The sequence below is a fragment of the Telmatherina bonti genome (genome assembly GCF_933228915.1).
Source record: "Telmatherina bonti genome assembly, chromosome: 14".
Taxonomy (NCBI): domain Eukaryota; kingdom Metazoa; phylum Chordata; class Actinopteri; order Atheriniformes; family Telmatherinidae; genus Telmatherina; species Telmatherina bonti.
In genome coordinates this window covers 17,126,150-17,151,052 of record NC_136612.1, presented here as the reverse complement: position 1 = coordinate 17,151,052, position 24,903 = coordinate 17,126,150, and the positions used below count along the sequence as shown (strand labels likewise).

The 24,903-nt window shown below is 41.6% G+C and overlaps 2 protein-coding genes across 2 annotated transcripts in view; both read left to right on the top strand.

Annotated features, from left to right (window-relative positions):
* Positions 1 to 16,929, top strand: part of myo15aa (myosin XVAa) — a 49,663-nt gene extending 32,734 nt beyond the window's left edge. The window contains exons 41-64 of the mRNA XM_079253494.1: positions 673 to 788; positions 921 to 980; positions 1,776 to 1,851; positions 1,981 to 2,096; positions 3,117 to 3,235; positions 3,446 to 3,587; positions 4,101 to 4,212; positions 4,369 to 4,443; positions 5,635 to 5,837; positions 6,040 to 6,158; positions 6,256 to 6,319; positions 7,630 to 7,702; positions 7,929 to 8,002; positions 8,081 to 8,163; positions 8,256 to 8,386; positions 8,512 to 8,606; positions 10,592 to 10,669; positions 10,830 to 10,926; positions 11,048 to 11,208; positions 11,362 to 11,495; positions 12,637 to 12,770; positions 13,046 to 13,179; positions 16,503 to 16,643; positions 16,803 to 16,929. Of these exons, the coding sequence (XP_079109620.1) occupies positions 673 to 788; positions 921 to 980; positions 1,776 to 1,851; positions 1,981 to 2,096; positions 3,117 to 3,235; positions 3,446 to 3,587; positions 4,101 to 4,212; positions 4,369 to 4,443; positions 5,635 to 5,837; positions 6,040 to 6,158; positions 6,256 to 6,319; positions 7,630 to 7,702; positions 7,929 to 8,002; positions 8,081 to 8,163; positions 8,256 to 8,386; positions 8,512 to 8,606; positions 10,592 to 10,669; positions 10,830 to 10,926; positions 11,048 to 11,208; positions 11,362 to 11,495; positions 12,637 to 12,770; positions 13,046 to 13,179; positions 16,503 to 16,643; positions 16,803 to 16,904 (2,639 nt within the window). The 3' untranslated portion in view covers positions 16,905 to 16,929. The remainder of the gene's footprint in view (positions 1 to 672; positions 789 to 920; positions 981 to 1,775; positions 1,852 to 1,980; positions 2,097 to 3,116; positions 3,236 to 3,445; positions 3,588 to 4,100; positions 4,213 to 4,368; positions 4,444 to 5,634; positions 5,838 to 6,039; positions 6,159 to 6,255; positions 6,320 to 7,629; positions 7,703 to 7,928; positions 8,003 to 8,080; positions 8,164 to 8,255; positions 8,387 to 8,511; positions 8,607 to 10,591; positions 10,670 to 10,829; positions 10,927 to 11,047; positions 11,209 to 11,361; positions 11,496 to 12,636; positions 12,771 to 13,045; positions 13,180 to 16,502; positions 16,644 to 16,802) is intronic.
* Positions 16,930 to 18,267: 1,338 nt separating this feature from the next.
* Positions 18,268 to 24,903, top strand: part of llgl1 (LLGL scribble cell polarity complex component 1) — a 30,970-nt gene continuing 24,334 nt past the window's right edge. The window contains exons 1-2 of the mRNA XM_079253211.1: positions 18,268 to 18,399; positions 20,984 to 21,081. Coding sequence (XP_079109337.1) covers positions 18,319 to 18,399; positions 20,984 to 21,081 — 179 coding nt within the window. The 5' untranslated portion in view covers positions 18,268 to 18,318. The remainder of the gene's footprint in view (positions 18,400 to 20,983; positions 21,082 to 24,903) is intronic.

The window sequence follows — 24,903 nt, the reverse complement described above, 5'->3', positions numbered from 1 at the left end:
GAGCCAAACCTTTACAATAATATATCCCCATTCCCACTTAAAGGTGGTGCTGTACTAGTATTTATCAAAAGAGAGAACAAGACCCACATGAAGAAGGAAACTGTGTTTCCTCCTCTTGAAAGCTAAACATGAAGACAAAACTATCGTTGTTTTGGGTGTTTTATTGTGTCTTATGCAAGTATACTGCAACAATGGGCAAAGTATGAACAACAAACGTGGTAGAGGACTCTTAACATGATCGCTACGTATTTACCCACAATGTAATACAACGGCAAATGCAGGAAGTGACTTTTTTTAGTTCGCCTTCTGTTTTTGGTTCACTTGAAATGGACTGAGTCCTATGTTTATAGGCAGTCCAAGTCGGCTTTTTTTTTTTTTTTATCTGAATCCAAATTCGTTTGGCAAATTTATATTTCTCCAAATAAAGCAGACTTTCTGAGCAAACGGACTAGAATTTGAATCACTGATGTGAATGTGCCCTGAATGTATAAATTCCTATCATAAACTGCAGAATAGGCTGAGAATCCCATGAATGTTTGATACTCGCAGGTCACTATTTATGGGAAGAGCACACTCATTAAAATAAAAGACCTCATCAGTGTGTGTGTGTGTGTGTGTGTGTGTGTGTGTGTGTGTGTGTGTGTGTGCGCGCGTGCGTGCACGTACTTCCAGTTTCTAGAGATTTACCAGTAGAGGATGAAACCATTCAGACTCAGCTACACAGCAGAACTGGTGATGAATATTACACTTACTCCAACGTCCCATGGAAACTCTACATGAGGAAAGAGGTGGGTTTAACTTTTTCATTTCACTTCAAAAACATCATAACAGACTCCACGGAGAGTTGAAAGGGCTAAACATTACTTATGTTAACTAACGGAGATTAATATTTCTTTTCTTGTCTTTACATGTGTTTGCAGGTTTTCTATCCAAAAGAGACTTTGAACAATCCCCTGATCCTGGACCTGATCTTCAGACAGGTTAGTTAAATAGATCACTAGTTATTTATATATGTGTTTAATTTAAAATAATTCAGAGATAATCTTTTAAATTTGGAAACTTTATTTTGAATTTGGGGAAGCTAGGTGCCCTTGAAGAGTTTTGCCCCCACCCCATGCGGCAAAATACTTACCAAAACTGAAGTTACTCTGCTTAGTCGCACACATTTTGTAACTAATGTTCAAATCCATGCCTCTTTATTAACAAACAAATCAAAGTGACACTGAAACACTCTAAATTAAATGAAATGCAACAAAAATTATAAAGAAAACAAAATAAATAACACTTCTGAGTTTAATGCAAATATCATGGGCAAGCAATAGCACAGGTGCAAATCCTATAACAATGTAAAACAGTGTAATTAACACTTTAAAGAATAATTATAAAACAAAATAACTAATACTTTCAAGTTTAGTACAAAAGTCCATAAAAGTGTAAAAAAAAGGGCAAAAGTGCAAATGTCTAGCACAATGTAAATAGTGCAATCTGTCAGTCTGCGATAATCTTTATGACATTTCTGCTAAGCATTCAGGGGTCTTCATTTAGATCTGCTTGCTAGCAGATCCGAATATTATTTATTAATCGTTACATGACTACATTGTAAAAGTACTGCAGTCTTTATACTTTGTTCAATTAACTTCCATTATTCACTTCCAGTCTCTTGTAAAGACATTGAGGTGGAGACTCTTTAGAAGCTTTAGTAGCACACAGAAAGTCTAACATTCGAACTTCCTTTATATAAGAAATGGAAAAACATTTTCCCAATTTTTCTGCAGATTGTTCATGACACCTTCTCTGAGGCTTGTATCCGCATCACCCAGGAAGAAAGACAGAAGATGAAAGCCATGTTTGGTAGGAAGAAGCCAACATGCATCCGACCTGTGTGGCAGAAATGGCTTACGTCTCTTAATTTATGTAAAATCTCAGTTTGTTACCAGGACCTAATAAACCTTGATGGCTTGTCCTTTGTTTCTTCTGCAGCACAAAACAAGGTGGATCAGGGATCGGGAACACAAGATGAGAATGTGAAAAAGAAAGTGGTTGCTATGGCTAAAGACACATGGGAGATCTACTTCTCCCGTCTCTTCCCTGCATCTGTAAGTTTTGTGTTGTTATAGGTAAATGTAAGACAATATGTACTCTGACAGATACAAATTCTCAAAAAATGTATAGAGGTTTTGCCAGGAAAAATAAACCCACACAACTTGTTTTAATAAATATATATATATATATATATATATATATATATATATATATATATATATATATATATATATATATATATATATATGTATGTGTGTGTGTGTGTGTGTGTGTGTGTGTGTGTGTGTATGTATATATATATATATATATATAGAGAGAGAGAATAATTTAAAGATATATCAAATATATAAAATCTAAAAAAAATCTATTTCTTTAAAATGATGAGACGATTTTTACAAAATTATTTTTCAGAAATTAATTTATCATTTTGAATTTAAAAAAAGATTAAAAAATGATGAAAAAATATCTGTTTTTCTGAATTTTTTTAGATGATGAAAAGCAACCTAAAAACAGTCTTCCTGAAAACAGATTTACATTCTATGTATCTCACAAAAGACAAACTGCATTTTTCTACAATATGCTATATTATCTTTTTACAATACGGCCAGAAAAATCTTTCATGAGAGCAATGCACATATATGATACATATTGGTTATGAATTTACCTTTTTACTTTTAGCAATCCAGGCACTATTCACAGCTCTACTTCTTGTGTCTTAAACCTTCAATTTGGTTCTGAGAACACCTGGTTTGATGGAGCTTCCTACTGACTCCAGTAGCTCCCTGAATATGTTAAATACTCATAACTTTCCATCTTCTCATTTTATATCTCCCTCACATCACAGTCAAGATTATCTGAAAGCCCACCTGAAAAGCTTATAGTTGTGTTGTCTGCATATTCAAAGCAGGAATTGTACAAAAGACTAATTTTGCCCAGAAGTGAGAGTGAGACTTTACTACTGCATTTACTTTCAGTGTTATAAGTGCTCTTCATCCCAGACAGCCTTCCTGCTCCTCTCGTTTGTTTTCAGATTAATGCGTTTCTAAGTTGGGATGTATACATGTGTCTCTCAGGGCAGTGTGGGGACTGGAGTGCAGGTGCTGTCAGTGTCTCACAAAGGGATCAAGCTGCTGAAGTTGGTGAAGAGCAGCTCTACAGCTTCAGACTACTTCAGAGTGCTGAGACCTTACAGGTGAACCCATAGAAAAATATATTTATTTTTATAATAGCTCTATAAACATAGAATCGATTGATAGATTTAGAAAGAAATTTACTTTTTCAAATAAAAACACATTTTAAACATCTTTCCATCAGATTTAAAAGGATTTAGGAGGATATTCTGATTGCTTTGACCTGTGATTTGAAGTTGACTTCCTGGTTTGGTGTATGACTTCCTGTGCAGCTACTCGGACATCCTGTTTGTGTCTATTCCATCTAAGAACATGCTGGAGTTCAACTTGACCAATGAGAAGCTGATCCTGTTCTCTGCCAAGGCCCCGCATGTCAAACACATGATCGACTACTTCCTCACAGAGCTTAAGAAGGTCAGACGCGCTGAGTGCACAATTTGAGAAGACTGTAGATGCACAATATGTGATTTTTAAATCCAATTTATTGATCAGCTTATGATTTTGGGAAAAACAAAACTGTATAATATTTAATAGGTTAAATCAAAACTGTAACATTCATCTTAATTCAGCGGGATTCAGTTGTATTTCCTTCATCAAACAGATGAGAAGATATATAACAGACATTGATCTGCTCATCAGTGTTCATTTCAATCTGATTCTGATATTTATTTTCAAAAACATCAACAGCTGATCTGCTGCATTGTTTATAGTGATCCTTCACTTTGCCTTTTGTGTCACATATTGTACACTTATTATCATTTCACCTTCAAGTTTGGAAGTGACATATTGCCATCTTTACGTCCTCGGTTTGGATTTTCTGTTCACTTTTGGATAAAAATGATTGGAATCAAGTCTATACATTTATCAATGACTTTGGCTCCGTCAGCAAAAGTGGAATACAAGGCTGAGTGTCTCGTGTGTTGATAGGACTCTGAGTACGTGGTGGCAGTAAGGAACTATGTCACTGATAACAGGACTCAGCTCAGCTTCCACAAAGGGGACATCATCAGACTACAACATATGGATGGGCTGGAGGCGGGTAAGATACACACACTGCAACCACAAGCAAAGTAAAAAGAAAGGATTTATGATGTAAAACCTGTTCTTTCTGTTTCTGGGAACCATTTGCAGGGTCTGTGCTCATCTGCTCCCTATATCCCCATCACTATGTATTTGTATGTTTGCGTTTATTCAGGTAAACGTTACGGCTGCATTGTGAGGAAGAGGGTCATGCTTCTGGAGGAGCTGAAGAGGGACACTCCTGAGTTTGGTGGGTGTGTCAGAACTGATTTTCTGCTGTATGTATGTGGAGGGTTATGTGTCTGCTGTGTGGTTTGTTTGTTTGTTTGTTTTTCATATAAATAGATTATCAACTTCTGCTTCTCTCTTTGAGTCTTTTCAACATCCTTATGTTACCTGAAAAAATAAAGTTTTTAGTCTCATAAGGTATTTTTCCTTTGTTACAATGGATAATATGATGCAAATAAGTCATCAGTGCTGATTTGTGGCTCTTTGAGATCTCCAGAGTATCATGTATCAGAAAGGACAAGTCTAATAGTCCATAAGCTACTTCATAGACCATTTTCAGGAACCAAACCTGACTTCTTTCAGGATGTGGCAAATGTAAACACCCTTTTTTTTTTTTTTTTTAGCAAAAGCTTACCTTGTAGAAGCAACGCCATCTCAGACAGCAGAACAAGGTTGCAGAAGCTTGGAGCTGGGTGGTGAGATAGCTAACATAGATCCATGTGACCAAGGGTTTGGAAACCACAAGGTCAACAAAATCTAGCGCAAAGATGAGCGTTAGCAGAACCAGCTCTGGGGTTGAAAGGATCAGTCTATCTGGAACAAAACAACTCTTTGTTTTGACCCTTTTGAGCATTGAGACGTTCAACAGAGTGTTAACATGATGAGATTTTATAGACAAAAAGTTTTTAAAATGCTCCACGCAAGCACAGCATCCTCAAACATGCACGAGATCTTTCCTAATTTATCATAATTTTGAAAAACTCTGACTGAAACACATGAGGATAATTTACCATAATTGTAGAAGTGCTGAAAGGTCAAAGGAACGGAGAAGCTCCGCTGCTTGGTGGGGGGAAATGTGGTTTCAGGGTTATTAGCATAGTAATTACCTTTTAGCTAAATTTGGTAAAAGGTTAAGATTGCTTGCAAAGCCTTTTTAAGATCCTGAGTTGTTTTTGTGGGAACATTTTTAAGTTCATCATGATGAATTGCTTTATAAGTTTATAAAAAGGATTATAACATGTCAAAGTGGTGCTTTACTAGATTTACAGATTTTAACTTAAAATCTGAAAAACAGAACCTGATATTTTGTTCATAGTTGTATGACCTGAAACATGACATCTTTGGTTTCGTATTACTTATTTTACCTTGTTGTTTACATCTAAACCTCTCATTGATGTGGCATTTCTACTGGTGTGTGTCTGTGCTTCAATAGGCTGGCGGTTCGGGGCCGTTTATGGAAAATCGGGAGTGTTTCCTAGTGATTACGTCCATCCTGTTGCTGCTCCAGACTTTTTAGTTCTGCCTGCAGAACGCGTGGAGCCTCGAGACCGACAGGGACGAGTCGCTGCATCAGCTGCTGTTGCCGTGGCAATGGGCTCAGCTGTAGCTGCTCATGAACTTGACCTCTCAACAGAGGTACAAATTCAGATTTTGTCTACTCACATTGCAGAGATAGCAGTGATAGTTATGTGTCTAAATGACATGCTAACAGAAGTCCAGAACAAATAAAGCCTCCTAACTACGTCATTAGCCACTGTTTATAGGGCATACTTGGAATATTTTGGTCTCATGTAAGAGGCATTGTTGTTTCTCTCTTTATTTTGTGGGTTCATTTCAGGTGGTAAATGAGATGTACGGGGATAACTTCAGTGTAGAAGATGTGCCTCTGCAAAGCGGACAGTATCACATGACTGAGTTTGCCAAGAAGTACTTCAGAGAAGCACAGAAGAACAGGAGGTCAGTAGGATACCCATTTGTGCTATTGCTCCCAAAATAATGCCAAGATGTTGGAATCTGTGTGTATTTATTTATAACGGTCTGTGTTCCCCTACAGCGATCAGAAAGCCAAAAAGGGGAAGGAGGGCAGAGATCCTGCAGATATGATCAAATTCTCAAAGGTGATACAATCATGAACTAATGTCTTTGTTTTTATATCCTTCAAATCAACACTTACTGTATTTTATTGAAGTTCGCTTTTATAGTATCGTATAGTATAAATTGCCCAATTTCTTTATATTTAATTCCAAGCAGGCAGACTTTTCTTTTACTCTTTAAAAGTGTTTTTTTTTAAGGTTTAAACTTTTTTTTTTTTTTTTTTTTTTTTTTTTTTTGCATATTATTTTGCAATATTTCTTTTTTTTTTTTTTTTGGCTACTATTTCACTTCATTTTTGTCCAGTCCTGACCACTTTCACAAGAAATATTTTTCTCCTTTGTTATTTCCCAGACCTATAATAAAAAGGCACCAAGCTTAGAGGCTGACCCAGTCCTGTGTCTACTCAAAACAGATAATTTAGCAAAAGAAAATGCAGCCTGTCAGATGCATAATTTGTTCCTATTTTCTTTGGTTGATTTTATGAATAATGCCCAAAAAATGACACAGCGTGACAGATAAAATATTGCTTTTGCACTAAAAGTGATTTCTGAAGAGCTATTAGCTGAAAACTTGACATGTTGTGTGCAGAGTAACCTCAAATGTTTTTAAAAATGATCAATAACAGATAAACAATTTCTCCAAGTGATGTTCTAAAGATATAGGAAAAAGTTTAGCAAAGACTTGACACAGGACCCGAGAGATGCTCTGGACCCTCAGTTGATGCATCTACTGTTCATCGATGGTTCACAAGAAATGTTTCCATGAAAGGGGGTGGTTGCCAAACAGCCTTTCATAAGGAAAAGCTTAAGTTGTGCCAAACAGTGAAATAACTGGACTGAAAGTCTGTGACAAGAGGTCCAATTATGTGATGAATCTACCTCAGAGCCCACAGACATTATTGAAGCAATGTAGAATTGTCTTGACGGAGTTAAACTAAAGGCAGCCAAAATGGAGGGAATAGTTTTGGAAAGCCTCCACCTAGAAAGATTACAAGAAACCTTGTCTATGAAAATTCATGCTGTGCTGATGAATGAAGATGATTATACTAAATAAGGATTTCCAAGCTTCTTAAAACTGTACAAACTCTGTTCAGATTCACTTATCCCCCATATTTCCACCTATGCACCCAGTTTTTTTTCCATAAATCATTGAACTAATGTCCTGTTTCTCTGACAGATATAATGAAATGAGAGGCGGTTCAGCATCTTTGCATAATGCTTTACATGCTGTTATATTCTAGTGCAGAAACTTGCATAGATTTCATATTTTGGGGGTTTCTAGTCTGAAAATCAGCAGACAAATATCAATCTTCTGATGTTTTTTATTTCACCAGTCTCCAATCCAGGAGTCTCTGATTGACTTCTCAGACAGCGCGATGAACAGAGTGGCTGCTGACATCTTCTTGGGTAAGAGCGGAGTGTTGAAAAGATAAACACCTTTTCGTAGGAAAGAACGGGAAAGCGGAGCGCACACCAGTGACAAAGGAAGAAGTTTACATGCTGAGCTGAATGCTGCATGTTTCATTTTTAACTATAAAATTTGTCAGCATGGCTCAAACAACAACAAAAGAATCTCAAACATCTAGTCTGACTACATCTAAAGGTACTTCGTCAATTTATTTTTCTTGTTTAGCTATAATGAAGTTCATGGGTGACTTCCCACTGAAAGGCCAGACAGAGCAGGACCTGGTCACCACAATACTGAAGGTACACACACATGAGTTGAATGCCTACGCTCAGAAACTCTAAATAACCTTTAATACTTGCATTTATTCATTAATCTAGTTAAGTGGCGACCATGGTCTGATAAAGGATGAAGCCTTCTGTCAAGTGATGAAGCAAGTCACAGCCAACACCAGCTCCAAACCGTAAGGCTTCCACTGCTGGCTGCTAGTAAGACGTTAATCGGTCATGGTGTGATTGATGGAGAGGCTGAATTATGTTGTTCTGTCTTGTGCAGAGACAGCTGCCAGAGAGGGTGGAGGCTGATGTACATCCTCACTGCTTTCCATCGCTGCTCTGACATCATGAAGTCATTTCTTCTCAAGTTTCTGCAGGAAGCCTGCGATGCTCCTGGAATGCCGTACCAAGGTACATGATTTTCCCCTTCAATGGACAACCAAGCGTGAAGTGACAACCACATTCATAATCTCTCAACACCAACCTGATGATATCCATAGCCATATGTTTAGTAACTGGTGTCCTTAACCAAACAGGTATTGCCAAGGCGTGTGAGCAAAACCTGAGGAGGACTTTCCAATATGGCGGCCGTATGCAGTATCCAAATAGCATGGAGCTCAAAGCTATGCTGGTTAGTTTCCAATTAAGACACATAGTCCTCTTTATAATCCCGGATGTGTCATGATACTTGTTAAAGTATAATATGCACAGAAGCAAAGAGGAAAACTTGTTTGTTCATTTCATTGTGTGTTAAATATCTGGTTGCATATTAAGACTTAATATTTCATGAATGGTAAAAAAAAAAAAAAAAAAAAAGATTTAACACTGATGGCAAACAAGCACTTATGATGATCATTTTTGCAATATGTCTGTGGGGTTATAGAGGACATTTTAGAGGATCTGATTGAAACATTGTCAAGTTAACTTCGATTTTTAAAGAATAAAAAGTAGTTTTAGACCAGAGGTCCCCAAATTCAGTCTTCAAGATCTACCATCCTGCACCTTGCAGATGCAACCCTTCTCCAACACATCTGAATCAAATGAATGTGTCATTACCTGACCTCTGCAGAGCTGGATGACATGCAAAAGATGATTTCAGCTATTTGATTCAGGTGTGTTGGAGAAGGAATGCATCTAAAAGTTGCATGTTGATAGGTTTTAAGGACCAGACTTTGGCGCCCCCGTTTCAGACTATAGCAATGACTAAAGTTCATGTACTCAGAAATAACATGGTTCTAGAGAAACTGGTCTTTTCTGACACTGATGGTGTATATGCAAAAGGGAAACCTCATATAAATGCAAGAGGTTTACAGTATAAGGAAAGTCATTCCCTGCACAAACTACAGTTTAAATAGCAGAAACAGAATTCTCTTTCTAACACTTAAAGTGTGAAGGAAGGTAGATTTATTTATACAGTACGAATCAACAAGTATTTCAAAGAGAATACAGAATGCATGAAACAAATGTTGGTGAATGAATGAAAAAAGAAACAGAACAGAAATAAAAGGAACACCGCAGTGAAAGTTATCAAACCTTAAACTTGATTCAGTCAATCAAGCGCACCAACAAACGGGAACATTTTCAGATTTTCAGAAACAAGAGTTGCACCGGTTTTATGCACATTCTGCATGTTTGATGCATAAAACCCTAAAGCTGCTTCTTCCTTTTTTTTTGTTCGAATTCTGGGGACATGAAGTAAACCAGCTCAGAAAGTCCTAGAAGCAGTGTGGAGACCTCAGAGCCGGAGTGATATGACCCACTTTCCTGGTCTCTGTGAGGATGCAAGCAGCTGCGGCCGTCTGATTTATCTTAAACAGGCCTGAAAGTAAAGTGTTAAAGTGATACTGTGTGCATTTTGGCCACTAGGGGCACGAAAACTGTAACTTCCCACAAGCCTCCCAACACTGTCGCAAAGTCAGTCTGTGTTCATGGTGCTCAGAAAAAAAACAAAAAAACCACACTAAAACAAAGCAAAAACTGCCCCAAAAGTATTCATATAAATTATAGTTCTGAGTATCAAATGAAGCATTAACTTTGGCAAAACTCTTATCAATAACTTGTTATGAATAAGTCAGCATTAGCCCTTAGCTTATGGGACATTACAGTAGTACTGCTTTCTGTTAGACAGAGTCCACTGCGGTATCCCTAAAGCACAGCACTCCAGGTCACATGATCCCTTGAGCGATGACACGCAATAGTCGCTGTATGTTGACCTCAAAAACCATCCATTGTTACTCACATTAGACTAATGTTTGGGTCAAAAGTTACTCGGTATTCCTTTAAGTCAAACCAAAACAAATGCATTGAATAGCTTTTCTCCATCTCTCTGAGACATTAGTCTTTTAATCCACAAAATGTTCCTCAGGCTGACTTGATATAGCTGCAAATTCAGATCTAAAAAATGCCTGTTGGATTTATTTGATTGTTTTATTCTTTTGCAAAACAAACTAATTGAATATGCCTGTTTAATGATGACCTCTTGTCGGCCACAGTGATCCTTGTTCTTGTAGCATTTGTCACATTTAAATGACACTTTATCACATGAATAAGGGCTGCCAGTAAGAGCTGCACGTTCTCGCTCAGTTGTTTGCCCTCTGATTGGTTGTCTTTATTCAGGCTGGGCGGAGCTCCAAGAGGCAGCTGTTCCTGCTTCCAGGTGGCATCGAAAGGCACTTGAAAATCAAGACATGCTCTGTAAGTACAACAGTTGTAGTAGCTCTAGAGTAGTTTAAAGACAGATAAACTAAGCAATATATAGCAAAAGTGGACGGTTGTACTTTATATGGTTAAAATGTTGAATTTATGGCTGATGATGTCAGCATTGCTTCCTGTTAAAGAACTCTCTTAATGTCAGGTCGCTCTGGATGCGATTGAAGAGCTTTGCTTTGAGATGGGACTGCAGAGGATGGAGGCGTTGGATGAATATGCCGTCTTTTTGGTCACACACAGAGGTAACAGACGACTTCTTAAAGTGGAACTTTAATAATAACTTTTATAGCAGAATGTCACTATACCAGACACAACAATACATAGTGTATGAATGGAAGATAACTGAACCTCTTCCCTGTGTAGGTCAGAATGTGCGCCCCCTCAACAAGCGCGAGTACATCCTGGACATTGCCACAGAGGCAGAGCCGGTGGATGCCAACTACAGTCTTTGGTTCAGAAGAGTCATCTGGAGTTTGGCTCTTAAACTTGACAACGAGCTGTATGTCACCATGCACTACAACCAGGTGCAGCTTATCTCCACTTTCACAGTTGTCAGCCTTCATACCTCTCCAGCAGTGCAGACATGTTGGCTCAAATTTTCGCTGTGTCCTTTCATGAACGTAGATGTTGTCTTCCCAATCCCGGATGCAGTTTGCTACTCCATGTTTCTTTTCCAGGTGTTGCCAGATTATCTGAAGGCCTTGCTGAGTGTGGTTCCTCAGGGACAGATCAGTGAACAGCATTTGCAGCAGATTGCCAGGCTAGCAGCACTACAGCACCGTGCCAAGGACACCGTCTACCTGCCCACCATGTAAACATTCTCCAGTTTCTTTGAATCTTTTGTTCCTGGCATCCATATTTTATGCGCAAAAACAAACCTTCCCATCATGTTTGCTGACAAAGACGACTATACCTGGACATCGACATGCACAGTTTAATTTAACCCTGAATCTTAAAAATGCAAAATCATTTATTAGAGACTGATTATTCTTCTGAATCGAGGGAGAAAATCATTGAACGGTTAGAAAACAATGTTCCTCTAAAACAGATTGGAAGGGATTTGCATATTTACTTCTACACAGTTCATATTACCATATAACAGTTATGGGAATCAGGATGAATTTCAGCACATAATCCAACATTATGTTTATTCCGTTAAACTTTACCAGGCAAAAAAGTAGCCTTTTGATAACTTTGTGCAGAGGCAACTATTCTGGGCTCGAGGGGACCTAAAGCAGACCATCAGATAATGGAAATTGTATTTTGTGGTAGGACCAATCCGTATTCAAGATTTGTTTTAGAAATCGATGGATGCTGTGTGCTCTGGACCAAAGTTAAGGTACATCCAGACTGTTATCAGAGAACAAGTTCAAAAGGCGGCCTCCATGATGATGTGGGTTGTATGTCAGTGCTCTTATCAAATTTAATTTCCACTTCAATGATATCAATGTAGAAAAATTCTGTAAGAGTAACGTATATTGGCTCCAGCTGGCTAGTTTTTCAGGGATGCCCACTGATTTTTAACAAAACAACACACATTTTCTGTCCATATTACAATTACATATGTGAGTTAGAAAAATGATCCAGGTCCAGGACTGGCTCACCTTGAGTCCTGAGCTGTTACAGATAGAAATTATGTGGAGAACCGTGAGAGGAAAATTGTGGCAATTATCCCATAGTTTTGCATTTTTGCAGGAATAATAGGACAAATAACAACAAGAAACATTGTTGCTTGTGTCTTCAAAACCACAAAGTGTTTTAAATGTCTTGTGGTAAAAACTTTCCTGCCCCATCATTTTGCTTTATGTTCCAGGCCTGACAGGCAAACATGTGTACATATATTAACAAATTACATTAAATTGTCAACCATTTAAAAAAAAGACCTTTTTCTGCTCTCAATTTGTGTAAACCTTGTTATAAGTCACTTATGGCTTGTTTTGTTTTGTATTTAGGCACGAGGTGCAGGAGTGTGTCCCCCCTCAGTTCTACAGTAAGCAGGGCTCACAGCATTGGCTGAATATGGCAACGCAGCACATGCAGCAGATCCAGTCTTTAAACCCACACCAGGCTCGTGCACAGTTCCTTGGTAAGTCAGCAGCTCTTTGTTAATATTTGTATGTCTCTAAAAGCAGTTTTCATATAAATGTGCACCATACAGCATATTCTGCACATGTTCATGAATTTTGATTTTCTACATGCTTATTTTCCCTCATTTCTAGAGATATCACAACAACTGACACAAAAAATAATCCTAAATGGAATTTGAAATGATCACTTAAACCTTCTTAGAGCATCGTTTTGTAAAGGTGGATTGTGGTTATTGTGTTTGTGCAGTGACTTTTCATGTGTTTTTATGTCCAGGCCTGGTCAGTGCCTTCCCCATGTTTGGCTCGTCCTTCTTCTACATCCAGAGTTCCAGTTCCTCCTCCATTTTCGCCCCCTGCATCCTGGCGGTTAATCTGAACGGGCTCCACTTTCTTAACAAAGACACTCATGTACGTCCTGGGTTAAGTCTCACATTCACACAATGACAAAACCCAGGGCTTGAGGTTCCATGAATGTTTTCAGGAAGTCTGATTTGTGTGGAAATATTAAAGGCTGTGCTTATTTTAACCCTGCTTGATCGGTTTAAGGGTGCAAATGAATATTAATCCATCCATCCATCCATCCATCTTCTGCCGCTTATCCGGGGTCGGGTCGCGGGGGCAGCAGCCTAAGCAGGGAAGCCCAGACTTCCCTCTCCCCAGCCACATTTGCCAACTCTGCGGGGGGGATCCCGAGGCGTTCCCAGGCCAGCCGAGAGATGTAATCCCTCCAGCGTGTCCTGGGTCTTCCCCGGGGTCTCCTCCCCGAGGGACGTGCCTGGAACACCTCACCAGGGAGGCGTCCAGGAGGCATCCTGACCAGATGCCCGAGCCACCTCAACTGGTTCCTCTCGATGCGAAGGAGCAGCGGCTCTACTCTGAGCCCCTCCCGGATGACTGAGCTCCTCACCCTATCTCTAAGGGAGAGCCCGGCCACCCTGCGGAGGAAACTAATTTCAGCCGCCTGTATACGAGATCTCGTTCTTTCGGTCATGACCCACAGCTCATGACCATAGGTGAGGGTAGGAACGTAGATCGACTGATAAATCGAGAGCTTCGCCTTCTGGCTCAGCTCCTTCTTCACCACGACAGACCGGCACAGAGCCCGCATTACTGCAGACGCCGCACCGATCCGTCTGTCGATCTCACGCTCCATCCTTCCCTCACTCGTGAACAAGACCCCGAGATATTTAAACTCCTCCACTTGAGGCAGGACCTGACTCCCGACCCGGAGAGGGCAATCCACCCTATTCCGGCTGAGGACCATGGTCTCAGATTTTGAGGTGCTGATTCTCATCCCAGCCGCTTCACACTCGGCCGCGAATCGCTCAAGCGAGAGCTGGAGATCACGACCAGATGAAGCCAACAGGACCACGTCATCCGCAAAAAGCAGGGACCCAATCCTGAGGCCACCAAGTCGGATCCCCTCAACCCCTCGGCTGCGCCTAGAAATTCTGTCCATATAAGTTATGAACAGAATCGGTGATAAAGGGCAGCCTTGGCGGAGTCCAACCCTCACCGGAAACGAATCCGACTTACTACCGGCAATGCGGACCAAGCTCTGACCCCTGTCGTACAGGGACCAGACAGCTCGTACAAGGGGGTCCGGTACCCCATACTCCCGGAGTACCCCCCACAGGAGCCCCCGGGGGACACGGTCGAATGCCTTCTCCAGGTCCACAAAGCACATGTAGACTGGTTGGGCAAACTCCCATGCCCCCCCCAGGACCCCAGAGAGGGTATAGAGCTGGTCCACTGTTCCGCGACCAGGACGAAAACCACACTGCTCCTCCTCAATCCGGGATTCAACTATCCGGCAGACCCTCCTCTCCAGGACCCCTGAATAGACCTTACCAGGGAGGCTGAGGAGTGTGATTCCCCTGTAATTGGAACACACCCTCCGGTCCCCCTTCTTAAAAAGGGGGACCACCACCCCAGTCTGCCAATCCAGCGGTACTGCCCCCGATGTCCACGCGATGCTGCAGAGGCGTGTCAGCCAGGACAGCCCCATAGCATCCAGAGCCTTAAGGAACTCCGGGCGGATCTCATCCACCCCCGGGGCCTTGCCGCCAAGGAGCTTTTTGACCACCTCAGCGACTTCAGCCCCAGAGATAGGAGAGTCCACCCCTGAGTCCACCAGCTCTGCTCCCTCATGGGAAGACGTGTTGGTAGGATTGAGGAGGTCTTCGAAGTATTCCCTCCACCGACCCACAATGTCCCGAGTTGAGGTCAGCAGCACCCCATCTCCACTGTACACAGTATTGATGGAGCACTGCTTCCCCTCCCTGAGCCGCCGGATGGTGGACCAGAATGTCCTCGAAGCCGTCCGGAAGTCTTTCTCCATGGCCTCGCCAAACTCCTCCCATGCCCGAGTTTTTGCCTCGGCAACGGCCGAAGCCGCATGCCGCTTAGCCCGCCGGTACCGATCAGCTGCCTCCAGAGTCCCACAGGCCAAGAAGGCCCGATAGGACTCCTTCTTCAGCTTGACGGCATCCCTCACTGCTGGTGTCCACCAACGAGTCCTGGGATTACCGCCACGACAGGCACCAACGACCTTGCAGCCACAGCTCCGGCTGGCCGCCTCAGCAATAGAGGCACGGAACACAGCCCATTCGGACTCAATGTCCCCTGCCTCACCCGGGACATGTTCTAAGCTCTGCTGAAGGTGGGAGTTGAAGCTCGCTCTGACAGGGGACTCAGCCAGATGTTCCCAGCAGACCCTCACAACACGTTTGGGCCTGCCAGCTCTGACCGGCTTCCTCCCCCACCATCTGAGCCAACTCACCACCAGGTGGTGATCAGTTGACAGCTCCGCCCCCCTCTTCACCCGAGTGTCCAAGGCATGTGGCCGCAGGTCCGACGATACGACTACAAAGTCGATCATTGAACTGCGGCCCAGGGAATCCTGATGCCAGGTGTACATATGGACACTCTTATGCTGGAACATGGTGTTCGTTATAGACAATCCATGACGAGCACAGAAGTCCAATAACAAAACACCATTTGGGTTCAGAGGGGGGGGACCATGCCTCCCAATCACTCCCCTCCAGGTCTCACTGTCATTGCCCACGTGAGCATTGAAGTCCCCCAGCAGAACAATGGAGTCCCCAGAAGGAGCACCCTCCAGCACTCCCTCCAAGGACCCCAGAAAGGGTCAGGACCCGTCCCCCCACCCGGAGGCGGAGGGAAACTACCCTTTCATCCACAGGGGTAAACCCCAACGTGCAGGCACCAAGCTGGGGGCTGATGAGAATGCCCACACCAGCTCGGCGCCTCTCACCATGAGCAACTCCAGAGTGGAAGAAGGTCCAGCCCCTCTCGAGGGTACTGGTTCCAGAGCCCAAGCCATGTGTCGAGGTGAGTCCAACTATATCTAGTCGGAACCGCTCAACCTCGCGCACCAGCTCAGGCTCCTTCCCCACCAGAGAGGTGACGTTCCACGTCCCTAGAGCCAGCTTCTGCAGCCGGGGATCGGACCGCCAGGGTCCCCGCCCCTTGCTGCCGCCCAGCTCACATTGCACCCGACCCCTACGGCTCCTCCCGCAGATGGTGAGCCCACGGGAGGTGAATATTAATCAGCTACTTTAATTAGTTACTATAGAGACATTTGGCTCCCTCTGCTGGTTGAGGTATTTTCTGAAGGTACATGTTCATTTATTTGTATGATAATAGAAAAGCACACGTTTGCTGTTTGTATTTGGGTCCTTGCAGCATGTTTATGTGTGTGTGCTCAGGAGGCCATGGTGCGTTTCCCTCTGAAAGAAGTCCAGTCAACTCGCACCCAAAGACCAACTTCAGGCTCCAGTTATCCCTATGTGGAGATCATGATTGGAGACCTTCTCAACCAGCGCATCACACAGCTACAGCTGGAGCAGGTGTGTGTAGTCTGTGTATATGTGACAAAGATACACTACAGACATTTAGAATGAGAGAAAACTGGTAAATTATGCAGCTGTAGTGTATGCAAGTAATTTCCCTCAAAGACTTGAATTTATCTGGAATGTCATCTTGTTTATTACTTGTGTGTTTTCCAGGGCTTGGAGCTGTGCCGAGTCGTCGCCATGCACATGGAAAACATGCTGTCACTTCGAGAAAAGAGACTCACCTTGCCACCAAGTGAAATTACCCTACTTTAGCTCAGTGATGCAGATAGATACACACATAAATAACATTTTAATGCCGTATAAATGCACTGCATCTACCTCTGTTTTTAAAATAGAATATTTTGATATTTTGAAGTAGCAAATATAAGGTGATCTAATTCATGATGCTCCTATGTTTCATCAGTCCATTTACTGACATGGTTATTTTTAGCAAAATACTCATTGTGTTGTTGTCTCGATGATGCATTTTCAGGAGTATCTGAGTCAGACTTGAGTCACTGTCTTATTCAGTAGTTTGACTTTTTGTCCAGAATGATTTAGGGTGCTATTAATACAAAGAAATGTGCATAAATCATACATGAATGTGTCCTTGTTTTTATAAAGCTGCATTTCCATATAAACAGGAAGCAAGTTAAGGTCACCGTCAAACTGAATTCTTATTTTCCTCTTTGGCATTAAACTCAAGGGCATTGTACCGACAGGGATATATACATAAAAACCAAGTTTTAGCATTTAAAGTTTAAGGCCACATGACTGAAAAGTTTGCACTAAGTTTGTTTTTATTCATACCATGCATATCCTGTAAATAGCTCATGTACATAACTATTGCATGTGAATAAAGCTGTACATTAAAAATTTAAACATAATCAAAGCAGTGGTTCTCCGTTTCAATAAATGATCAGGAACATTTATAAGCAATGCCAAAGGCAAAAAATAATACAAAACAAAGAAAATATTTGTTTCTGGACTTTGCTTGTAACAAAGCTAAATTAACTATAGTATTTGAAATATTTTCTGTACAGTATCAGAAAATTGTCGATAACTGACGATGACTTGAAATAGTTCCCTTTTATTTAAAAGTATTCCCGACAAATGCCAGGAGGAAACAAAATATGCACTGCCTCTGTAATAAAATGCTGGAATTTAACATGATCAGTTGACCAATTGTACTTGTTCTGTTTAATTAACTCTTATTGGCTATTTATTTTCTTTCCGTTTCATTTTTAGTTAATAACGTGCCGTTTGTCACCGTAACTGGATGTTCATACGTGTCGTGGTTGTTCGGTGTGTCCCGTAATACAAAACAATCAGCCCTTTTCGGAGTGCTCGGCTGTGTGGGCGTTTCTGAGTAGTTTTCTCGCAGATTTCTCCCCCCTCATTGGTTAACAATTACGGGGTTCGTGTGAACCGAGAAGTGGAGGGGGGCTGTGGTCAAACCCACCACGACCTAAACAGCACCAGGAGAGAGAAGATAGAGAAGAACCGTCGCCGCAGAAGTAGCAGCTACAGCTGTAGCCCCGCTTTCAGCCTGCATGGGCTAGTTCGTTAGCTAGCTTAGCATCGCCCGCCTGCGCTGAGCCGCCTCCTCTGCAGCCGACAACTCCGGCTTGTTATCTCCGCGCTTTCCTCTCCGTCCCACCAGCCCCCTGCCTTACCCGGCTTGAAGATGATGAAGTTTAGGTTTCGTCGGCAAGGCACCGACCCGCAGAGAGAGAAGATAAAGCAGGAGCTTTTCGCCTTCAACAAGGTAAAGTAACGGGGTCAGGACGGGAGGGGAGACGAGGTTTTCTGCTTTTCTGCTGCTCCCCCCCAAAACAACTAAACAGGCTTTTTTTTTTTTTTTTTTTTTTAAAGAAATGGGACCAGATATGAAGCTGAGACCCTGCAGCAGCCAACCTGGCTAGTTGTCTGGTTTTACAGCTTCTCTCCTGGTTAACCACACAGTTGAGCAAATTAGCTGCGATGGGCTGCTGACTGATGGGTTTAAGCTCAGGACGCTTTGTTGATGTGTTGAGGGGGTCTTCAGCGTGTTCACGGGCCTGTGGACAAAGTGAACAGCAGAAACTGTTATTTATTTATTTTTTTTTAAAAAAAACAAAAAAAAACCATGGCTTTGTAAAGCCAATATTCCTGTGATTATCTGCTCTCAAATGCTTATGTCACTGATGGGGATTATAAGATTTCAGACTAAGGAGCTTAATTTAAAAAAAAAAAAATAAATAAATAAATAAATACAGGCTATCTCAGCAATTTGACGCCTCTTTGAGAAACGACTGTGACCCATATTTGATCCATTGATCAAGATTGTGACAGCTTCTTTTCATTAGGGCTGCCAGACATAGTTTTGCTTTGGTTATGAGAGTATCAGGTTTCAAACTACTTAACTCTGGCATCACATCCACATGAGTATGAATCAGTTCATGTATGGTAAATCTTAAAGGTAAAATACTTGAACACAGTGGGCTTTTTTTTTCTCTCTTTCTAATGCCAAGGTGTATTTAAGACCTCCCAGTCTGGACAAAATATGCTGTGTGGTGTCACTTTGACCACTGTTACTAAACTTGTGGAGGTCTATAAGTAGGTTGAAGAACCCCTTAATAAATCTACTGGAGGTTGTGCTTTTAATGGTGATCTTTTTGGATTATTTCTGAAATACTTGACAAAGATTTAACCTTTTTTTTTTCAGCATTGTAACCTTGAACTCGGCCTAGGTGAGGCTGCTGTTTCAAAGTGCTGCAAACAGCAGGACTGTCCAAACGTTAAGTGTCGAAAGACTTTATCTGTGAAGCACAATGGATGACACAGATACATTAGCTTATCAGTCAGAGTATTTAGTACACATTCTTCTTTATAATTTCATCATTTAAACTAATAGGTCTGACACACTCTGTCAGTTGAACAGCTTTATTGCACTACAGCTATTTCTAATGGTAAATTGTTTTATTACATTGAAAATAAATTATCCTTTTTTTTTTTTTATCTACTAGGGGTTTGGCAACATTCACAATTGGTGAACAAGAAAGAGAGTTCTTGGAAAGACTGGTTATCCTGATAGTCTGTAGTAGTCCAAACTGTTTGGGTTTCATTTTAATGGCAATTGGAAGGAGCGAAGCTCGATGCAAGTTGGCAATGTGATGTTGTTTTTATTTATTTTTTTAAATTTAAAAGTCCATCCAACATCAGCGCATGTCTAATAAGAACAATCTATTCTACATACATCACACAAAACATATTTTATTCTTGCTAAATCAGGAGTTTTGCTGTTGAACCATTGTGTTGCTAATGCTTTGGATCACCAAGTAGAAACGGAAAAGCCATTTTTGACACTTTATTTTCTATTAAAATTAATTTTTGCATCCTGTCCTGCATGCAGGCATCACTGAAACATTTCCAGCAGTGAGAACACATCTCCAGCAGAGAATCCCCTGCTGCGAATTGCATGTATGAACAGCAGCGAGAAAGAAGATCCAGGAATCTCTGCTGTTTGTGTGAGGATAAAACCATCACTTTAAACCACACTAGCAAGTGGAGATGTGACTTTACTATCTTTCGACTTGCTCTTCTTGCAGCATGTAATAAATGCAATAGTTTTTAAGCATAAGAGGATATAAAGCTTTTTAGTGTGGCGTAAGATGGTAAACTGAATTTTGTTTGATCAAACAAAATGTCTTTAGAGGCGCCCACAAATGCCTGTGTAGTGTGGGCAGTGAGACAGTGTTGGTGGAATGATGTATCATGTCTAAAGTCCTTGGATTGTTTGTTTTGCAGGAACAACACACTTTTTTTTTAAAAAAAAACAAAAAAAAACTGTTTAACAGCAGCTGCCTTGACTGTCACAGGGGTGGTCTGTCCAAAAGGCGTACTTTAAAGTGCCAGTCTGACTCCACACAGACTCACATCAAAGAGAAAGTAGATTTTTTTTTTTTTTTGTGTATCTGAATTCCAAGTTAAGTAACTAGTTTCTAGTTGGGGTTGAAAGTCTTGTCAGGAGTGCAGAAAATTTATAGGACTCTTGGTCTTTTACACCAGTTTTTTGTGCCCTCCACATAGTCTCTGTCTGCTCACTTGGGCAGCAGAGAAAGATGTGAATTTATGTTAATCCCATTTAACAAGGTCAGCAAAGCATTGCAGTAAAGCTGTGTTGCTGCCACTCTTCGCTTTTTAAAAACTTTCCTTTGACTTTATTAAGGGAGCGCTCCCTCTAAAGACGCCTGGCTGGCTGAACGGTCAGACAAAGCTGGGTGTCTGGAAAAATAAATCTGAGCGTTTTTGACCTGTTTTATTCCTCTGGTCGTCTGGTAATCTTTCTTATGTTTGTTTCTTTCTCGTAGACTGTGGAGCATGGGTTCCCCCATCAGCCCAGTGCTCTGGCATTTGACCCCAAGCTGCAGCTGATGGCCATCGGCACAAAGTCGGGAGCAATTAAAATGTATCCTTCATCACTGGTGAGCTTCTGCATTGAGCAGAATTTGCTTTTGGGGTGGTGTCAGTTTCCCCAATGGTGGATGATCACAATTTCTTGTAGATAATTTGCTAAAATTCTGTGCAGTGAAAAGAGCATGACGCGCGGACTAGAAGTACTTGCATGGCAAATGGAATAAAATGTATTTTTAGGTCATGGCAACTTGGCCGAAGTCCAACTGCTTAAAGCTTCCAGGGTTGAAACTATCTAAGAAAAACCCCCAACATGGCACAGAAACCAGTTTCCTTCCTCTGCTGTCAGTTTGCATCTTTTGAAGTGCCTCTGTTATCTCTACATCAGCTCTGCAATGCAGCTACTGTGCTGTCTTCAGTTGTTTGTGGCAGGAGTCTGTTTTCACACATCTGTCGCGCCTTATTTATTTATTTTCTATTTTATGAGCTTTTGTTTGACAGACAGATTGAAGGATGAGAGCCACACTCAGTTTTCTTTTTTTTAAAAATCTAATTGAGCCATAAGTTATGCTTTGTATTTGCCATCTTCTTTTCCGTGGCAGCACTTATGCTCTCGGGGGGTGCTCTGACGGCGCCTCATTGTGTTCTGTGAACGTCAAGGAAATCCTGATCAGTTGTGATTGCAGAAGAGCTGTTTATATAACATCAGTTCGGCAGAGCCCTGAGTTGCTGTGAGCTCTCAGTCTTGGTGGGAAGTTGCGCTGTCTGCACCAACGAGGTAAAGTGAAGAAGACTGATCAGACACTCCCTTACAGACCCACATCGTTAGGCAGTTAGAGGTTTTTACTTCATCACTGTGCCAATTAGTCTGCGTGTTTACAGCAGTGAAACCCGAGTTATAAGGAACCTTTCTAAAAACCTTTCTTTGCACTCACTTTCCACGTGAAGGGTGTTAAAAAGGATCATGGAAATATAAATTTGTTTACCACCTTCAAAATGATAGCATTTCTTCCTGCCTTTGCCACTAAATCTGAAAAAACAAACATCCTTACAACATCATTTAATCACTGTTAAGTGGATCATTTTTCTCCTCAGGCTCGGAATACCATAAATGCATTTCATGGTGTGCGGTCGGTGGGGTTCCTTACCTCTTAACCCTGGCAGAGGTAGTGCTGGGTTCAGCTGGAGTGCTGAGTGAAGCTGTAGCGAGAATAAGTGTCGGTTTGGCTCGGGAGATGCATTTGCGACAAAACTATAATTTGGCTCCGGGTGTCGTGTCAGAAATTTCAGCAATTTGGAGGCAACTCTGACTTGTTGTCTGTTATCTCCGCAGCAGCCAGCTCTGTCACTGTCGCAGCCACGCTTGTAAAATTTAGTAGCCACTTGTTATTGTAGACGCATTCTTCTTTCTGTGAGCTTTGGCTTAAAACATTCTCTAAAAAATGATAAGCGTTCATATTTTTAGACGCACGTTTGGCTCATGTGTTTCATGTCTGTCTGATGTGTTTTATCTTTGAGCACAGAAAAGAGCAGGTAGCATGATTTACCACCACAAATGTACCAGTTCTGATCCAAATATGTTCTCAAAGCAACGTAGTCTGTGCATGAAAGGAGAGCGCTGCCTGTTTATGCTGTGTGCAGATACATAGGGCCACAGAAGCAACTCTTTGAGACATAGCTTTGAGAGAAAGGGAGAGGGTGGGAGGGGGAGAGAGAGGGAGGCTGGTGGTACCAGGCACTGCACCCCAGAGAGAGGCGGATGGAGGAAGAAATGAAGGCAGCAAGAGATGGAGATAAACACGCAGTGAAGACAAGGGAGTGTGATATAGAGAGGGGGAGGAAAAATTGCCTTTACATGTCCTGTAAATTATGTGTACACCCCCAAATTCACTTGTTACCTGCTGTTTTAACAAAGTCCCAGCTGCAGAAGGTCAACAAGAATTTGTAATCTTACATCTAAAGTGTCAAGTCAGGCTTGAATAGAAAGGCTCTGTGGGAAATGCTGAGAAGAATGTAGAGGAAGAAGGGATGAAAGATGCAATGAAGTGAATTTAAAGACATGAAATCACGACAACATGAGAAACATCATGTGATGTCCTTTGCTGGAATGGACGATTTACGGCAGGTAGGTTAGTCAGACTTGAACTGTAGTTTTTGCAGGAGCTTGAAACAAAGCCATCTGTTTATCTTTTGCTTTTTTTATTTTTTAATCTGGTGTGAAGCAAGTCCTTCATTTTGACTTTAAATCGCCACAAGTTTGTGTTCCCTCTAATTAGCCGAGCAGAGTTTTTGTCTGGAAAATTAATATCTGCTGGTGAAACTGGTAAAGCTTGCATGCAAAAGAAAACGTTGGGTCCACGCACGTCTGACTGTGGCTATGCAGTCACCAGCGCCAAATTCCAATGGTTTGTAAAAAGTCCCGTTGCTTCTGATTTAAGCTGCAAAACCGATGAATCATTTGGATCTTCAGGCAGATTTTCCCATTTCTATGGCTCAGGATCTCCTAAAAAGGTCCTGAGGTAAAAGCAATCTCTTGGATTTGTTTTTTGCTGGTTCAGATTGTTGGATGTTAGTTTATGACCATAAGGCCTTTGATGAAATGAATGAAAAGAAATTAAACAAATTTGTCGTAGAATTAGACTTGCAGGAAATTTGACTTGCTCAAGTCTGTGTTGTCACGTGAAGAGCCAAATGCTTCATCTGTCGCACAGTACTGCTGGACTTATACTTAATAGTTTTTTGAATATTTCTATATTCTTAATGACTAGTTTTAAAGGGGCTTTGATGATGAACTGCTCCACTAGCTAGCAAAGTGAAGTGCTGAGCTAAGTTTGATTTTAACTTTAGGGAACGCAAATATTAGAAGGGGGAAATTAGCGGTTTCTTTTGTAGTCTTTAACGTGAATTATTCAATCATTATTAGTTTGTTTTGTTAGCAAAAAATCCAAAAGTCATTATTTATGTTTACCTTTTAAAGTGATGAATTAAAAAGTCCATTTGACTTTGACTTCAGTCCCTGCTGACGGACATTAAACACGGCCAATTACTTTTCTGTCAGTCAACCCATCATTTCACATTCAACAAGGTTTAATATCCAGATTCAGTTATTTACAATTGTGTCCACAATCGCAGATGATCCTACAGACTCACTGACTTTGGTTTGACCTGAACATACCTGCTACTGCAGTACACCAGACGTGTCCAGCTTCGGTCCTGCAGGTTTTCCATGCATCCCTGCTTCAAAACACCTGACTCAAACTAATCAGTCATTGTGCAGAACTTCACTGGCTGTTGGATCCGTTTAATGAAAGCCAGGTGTGTTGGAATACATCAAACACCCGCGGGACAGCGGCCCTTGTGGACCGACTTTGGACACCCCTGGCGGTACGCGCTTCCTGCTTCTGGTGCCAGATGGTTGGTTTGGATGTGGGACCAAAAATGTTATTGAGAAGATACTTGTTTAGTAAGAACTTAAGTTCTCTGTCTTGGCATTGAGAACATCTCCTCATTCGTTGTCGTTCTTCTTCCTGTGTGTTCCTATTTCAGCCTCTCCTTCAAGTTTCTCACTTGCTCTCTCCTCCTCTGTGTTTATAGAGGCAGAGTCATATTGCACTCTGACAGTTTCTGCTTCGACCGCAAACTGGGGCTCGGCAGAGGGAAGGGGACAATGTGGTGTTGGGTGTTTTATTTTCTGTTCTTGGTGTGTGTATGTGTGTGTTGACAGATCATGCGTGGGGGTGGAGGGGCAATCTTGAGGGGTCTGTCTTCTGTCCTGGAATGCGTGCTGCGCTGCCCTGGGTTAACCTCCCTGTGTGTTTGTGTGCGTGCGTGTCTGTGTAGATTGGGTGAGTAAGAGCTTTGTTGCTGAGTCTAGTCT